General features: G+C 36.1%; 1 protein-coding gene across 1 annotated transcript; it reads left to right on the top strand.

Annotated features, from left to right (window-relative positions):
* The first annotated feature begins 28 nt into the window (after positions 1-28).
* On the top strand, positions 29-3,162 carry LOC120255261 (probable disease resistance protein RF45). The gene is made up of 2 exons (XM_039263124.1): positions 29-87; positions 690-3,162. Exons 1-2 carry the CDS (start codon positions 29-31, stop codon positions 3,058-3,060), a joined length of 2,430 nt encoding a protein of 809 aa, XP_039119058.1. The 3' UTR covers positions 3,061-3,162.
* Positions 3,163-4,901: the final 1,739 nt, after the last annotated feature.

Below are 4,901 nucleotides of genomic sequence, written 5' to 3'. Positions count from 1 at the left end.
GAGATGAAAGGGGTGAAGAACTGGGTGAATGAAGTTGTACAAGTTGCTTACCAAGTCGAAGACGCCATTGATACTTTCCTCATTAAGGTGAATCGTCAGTCCCATGGTTTTTTTTTTCCAATTAAGGCAAGTGAAGGGGCAATTGTGCTTTCACCTTGTATAGGTTTAATGTTTAATTTTTGGTCAACTATCAAACCAACACATTAGATAGGGAGATTCATTAGTGATAGGGGCTAATGATAAAAAGTAATTTTTTATTTTAATTAATGTGCATAAGTATGGAAAAAAAACTCAAATCAATTTTAAAATATAGAGCAGGAATAAATTGATTGAAAACAATTCAATAGTGTTGGAGTATAGGCTGACAAAAACGTAAATATATATACATATAGAGAGAGAGTAGAAAGCTTTTTAGAGAATTTATCACTAACCAATATTTGCTATAATTTTTTTAGTGTAAGTGGTTAGGTACCTATAATTTTCAATAAACAATACATTATACATATATATAAAGTACATTACGTAGTATACTTTGGTTTTTTTTATTGAAATTATTCTGGAATTTGAATTTATTATTTTAATCTTTTTTGTTTTGCCTTTCCTCCTTTCTTAAGAATTTCTCCATCCATGGCTCTACTTTCACATGAACCATAACTTCCTATTTGTAATTTAACACTTTTTTTTAATAGGTTTAAACCAAGCGCGTTGATAGCAAGGCATAATGTTGGTGTGGAGATTCGCAAAGTAAAAGAACGGCTTAATGAGATCAAGGATGCCAGAGAGAGGTATGGGATTCAAAACTTGGGTGAAGATGGAGATGCTTACAACTTAGTATCCATAATAAGGAGACCCCATTTCTCATCTCAATATTCTGATGATGCTAATGTAGTCGGGCTCTTTAATGATCAGAAGATCCTACTTGAACGGCTGATGGATCAACAACAACAAAGGCTTTGTGTCATTAGCATAGTTGGTATTGGTGGTCTTGGCAAAACAACCCTTGCACGGAAACTCTACCTTGACAATGCTGTTAGCAATCATTTCGACAAGCGCATTTGGGTAACAGTCTCTCAAGAAAATAGTTTAATGGGGCTTCTTAGAAAGATGCTTGAAGAAGTTCGGGAGATTGAAAAGGAGAAGTTGGAGAAAATGACAAAAAATGATTTGATAGAGATGATTAATGGCTCACTGGGAACACACAGGTTTCTCATTGTATTGGATGATATTTGGCGAGAGGATGTATGGAATCAGATGCAAAGAAGTTTTCCGAATGTGAACAATGGAAGCAGAGTCTTGATCACCACTCGATTTCTTAATGTTGCAAAGGAAGCAGATCCAAGAAGCACTCCGTACCAACTTCCACTTTTGAATGATGATGAGAGCATGAAGCTTCTTCTCAAGAAGGCCTTTCCTTATGAAGATGCTGAGGCAAATTGCACTAGTGAATTGCTTGATATCGGCTGTCGTCTCATGCAAAAATGCGGTGGCCTACCTCTGGCTTTAGTTGTTCTTGGAGGTCTCCTATCTACAAAAGACAAAACACCTGTTGTGTGGCGAAGAGTGTTGGAGACGTTGGATTGGGCGGAAGAAGGAAGACAATGCCAAGAAATACTTGCTTGGAGCTATGAAGATCTTCCATATGATATGAAATCTTGTTTTCTTTATTTGGGCGCTTACCCTGAGGATTATGAGATCTCTGGCAATGAGTTAATCTGGCAATGGATTGCAGAAGGCTTCATACCACAGAAAAATATGAAGACCATGGAAGATACGGGGGAAGCTATTTTAGAGGAGTTGATTCAGAGGAGCTTGATTCATGTAAATACCAGGAAAAGCAATGGGAGTGTGAAGAAATGTGGTGTCCATGATCTACTACTGTATTTTGCAAGATGTGCAGCTAAGAAAGATTTGTTCCTCACAGTATGCTCCAATGAAAATGATCAACCAACTTATTTGGCGTCATCTCGCCGTGTGGCTTTTCACAACGTCAATGACACCAAGATCAATGAAATCTCTAGAGCCTCTACAATGCATGGACTCAGGACTTTGATGGCATTTGGTCTACTTTATCCTCCAATTGATTCTCCAATATTTAGATTTGAGCTTCTAAGGGTGCTTGATTTGACTGAGTTAACTTCTGTACAAAGATTACCAAAAGAGATTGAGCTCATGATCCATTTACGTTATTTAAGACTGGTGGGTGTTGATTTTCGCCTACCATCGTCCGTAGGAAACTTTCAATCCTTAGAAACTGTTCTTCTAAGGCAAGTAACAGAGGTACCAATCACACTATGGAAGATAAAGACACTAAGACATGTGCAAATCAAGTTTATGTGCACACCATCACAAAGTCTTGAGCTAAAAAATCTCCGCACACTTGAGAATGTAGAATTCGGATCCTATAAAACAATAAACTGGAGGTTTCCCAACCTTAGGAAGTTGAAAGTGTTGATTCATACGGAACACCAGGGAACAATGCTAACCCATCTACTCTGTGGACTATACCATCTTATCAGCTTGTTTATACTTGCTTTAGAAGATTGCCCTTTAGAGATCGACACCAAGGACTTTCCATTTCACAACCATCTCCTCTCATTGACGTTATTTGGATTTTGGCCAAAGGGGGGCGCCATATCTGAATTCCCAACTTGTCTCACTAAGCTTGAACTCGGTGATTCTAGATTGGAGCAAGACCCAATGCCCAAATTGGAGAGGTTACAATACCTTGTCACTCTTGAACTCTCTCAAAATGTGTATCTTGGGAAAACCATGGTATGCTCTACTGGTGGATTACCTAGTTTGAAAAGTCTATTCATTGACACAATGCCTAATCTTGAGGAGTGGAGGGTAGAGAGAGGTGCAATGCCCAAGCTTGCTTTCCTAAAATTAATTTCATGCGAGATGCTAAAAGTGTTTCCAGATTTGCAACATGTGATGAGCCTTCAGGAGTTGGAGTTGCGTCACATGTCCCAAGAGCTCATGCTCAGTTTGCAGAGGGAAGCAGGGGAAGATTGGTACAAGATTCAACATGTGCCAAAACTCACCCTTGAAGAATGGTGAGTGTTAAAGGCCAGTTAGTTATCCCTTGTTGGTGTTGTTTATCTTGTTCTACTTTGTAATCTTTGTTATATTTGTTAGTTTGTGTATTTGTTTTTCATTTCCTTAACTTGTACGCCGTCTATAAAGAAAGAAAAACTTTGAGGTCAATGTGAGTCCTCTCATTGATTTCATGTCACTTGATGTACTCCTTTTTTTTATTTTTTTTATTTTTAATTTCATGCATGTCTGTTTGGCTGAGCATTATCATCTTTTGCCATTTTCACCTGCCTTTGGATTCTCATTATGTGTACAATGATTGCAAGTAACGGAAATTTCTAAATTTTTCATAACATAAGATAACATATGTTTTATCATTAATTTAGTATTCATGATCAACGTATCTTTCACCAGGTTAATTATATACGTATAATTTTTCATATATTTACAGTTAAAAAGAAAAGAATATATAAATTTCTCTTTATTTGTTTATTTATTTATTTATGTATTATTATTATAATAATAAAAATAGATAAACCAATATTTTATTGAAAATTGAATTTTTTTTTTTTCAATTTTATCTACTAATAGATAAAATTGGTTTTTCCATTTAGTGTTGTTATTAAAATATTATTAAAAGAGGGAAAGAAATAAAAACCAATTCACTAATTAAGTAGCTAACACTAATTAAACAAATGACATATGTTAACCGGCTTTTATTCCCTTCCGACCTTTTAATAAAAAAATTGCTATGCCAACTTTTGTTAATTGGTAGATTGAAATTTTCAAAATGAAATAATGTAGGTATTCATGTAGCTAAATTCAAATAGGGAAACTAAATGACTAATTTGACCTAATTAGAGGAACCAAATAGAAGATTAAATTTTTTCTCAAAGATCCTTAGAAGGGTAGACAAATAACTTTGAGACTTATTTATTACAATAAAACCTCTAGAAAATGAATATTTATTAATTTAGAGGGAAGGTTTAATATTTTATACAATTAGAAGGAGCAATAAATCCAAAAATAAATAATATATTGGATGCTATTAATTTTATCAATATGGCTTAGAACATTAATGGGAAGGTAACAACTATTACAAATTATTTTCAACATCGCAAAAACCTAATTAGAGGAAAGAATTGAAAAATGTGGATAAAAACACATTCATTGAAATGAAAACAAAAACACACAATACAACAAGATAATTACTAGATGTGGTACAGGACAAAAGAGAAGAACAAAAAAACAGTCCCCCGAAGACACAGACGTCCCCCACGCATAACACAAGGAAAACTACTCCGTGATCAGGTCAATGTCCTCCTCTGTCGCGGGAACCTCTCCGGAGGGCTCAGCCCGGGAACCAAAGAAATCCAGGCTTCTACGGATGAGCGTCATGGACCCCTCCAACTTTTCTTTAATTCCATCTGAGACAACAGAGAACCAGGACAAGAGCATACGGTCAATCTTTAGGATAACATCAAAAGCAGAAATAGAGTTGGCATTAAACACAAGATCATTTCTAGCAAGCCACACATTCCATAACAAAGCTTTAACAAAAAGGTCCCCAAGCTCCTAAGTGAGGATTGACAAGCACTCGCCACGAGGTCCAAAGACTACTCATGGAACTAGGAGGGTTAGGCAACTGCAGCAACTGAATAAAGTAACTCCAGATGGAATTCACAAAAGGGCACTCCAAAAAACGGTGGTCCACCGTTTCAATCCCCGTACTGCACATCACACAGGTCGCCGTAGGGAGCCTATTGCATCTTCTTTTTGACAAATTAGCAAGAGTGGGAATTTTATTTTTCCATGCAAGCCAATTGAACAAATTAATTTTTCCTAGGACAAGCGATGACGCTAAA

This window comes from Dioscorea cayenensis, unplaced genomic scaffold (genome assembly GCF_009730915.1).
Source record: "Dioscorea cayenensis subsp. rotundata cultivar TDr96_F1 unplaced genomic scaffold, TDr96_F1_v2_PseudoChromosome.rev07_lg8_w22 25.fasta BLBR01000910.1, whole genome shotgun sequence".
In the NCBI taxonomy this organism is placed as follows: Eukaryota; Viridiplantae; Streptophyta; class Magnoliopsida; order Dioscoreales; family Dioscoreaceae; genus Dioscorea; species Dioscorea cayenensis.
Note: the sequence above shows the minus strand (reverse complement) of the source record. Positions and strands in the feature narration are given on the sequence as shown.

What these genes read in the sequence shown, in the direction of transcription:
- LOC120255261 (XM_039263124.1), top strand. Translation starts at nt 29, where the DNA reads ATGAAGTTGTACAAGTTGCTTACCAAGTCGAAGACGCCATTGATACTT. An exon ending in TTGATACTTTCCTCATTAAG is followed by an intron (nt 88 to 689) that starts GTGAATCGTCAG and finishes TTTTTTTAATAG; the next exon opens with GTTTAAACCAAGCGCGTTGA.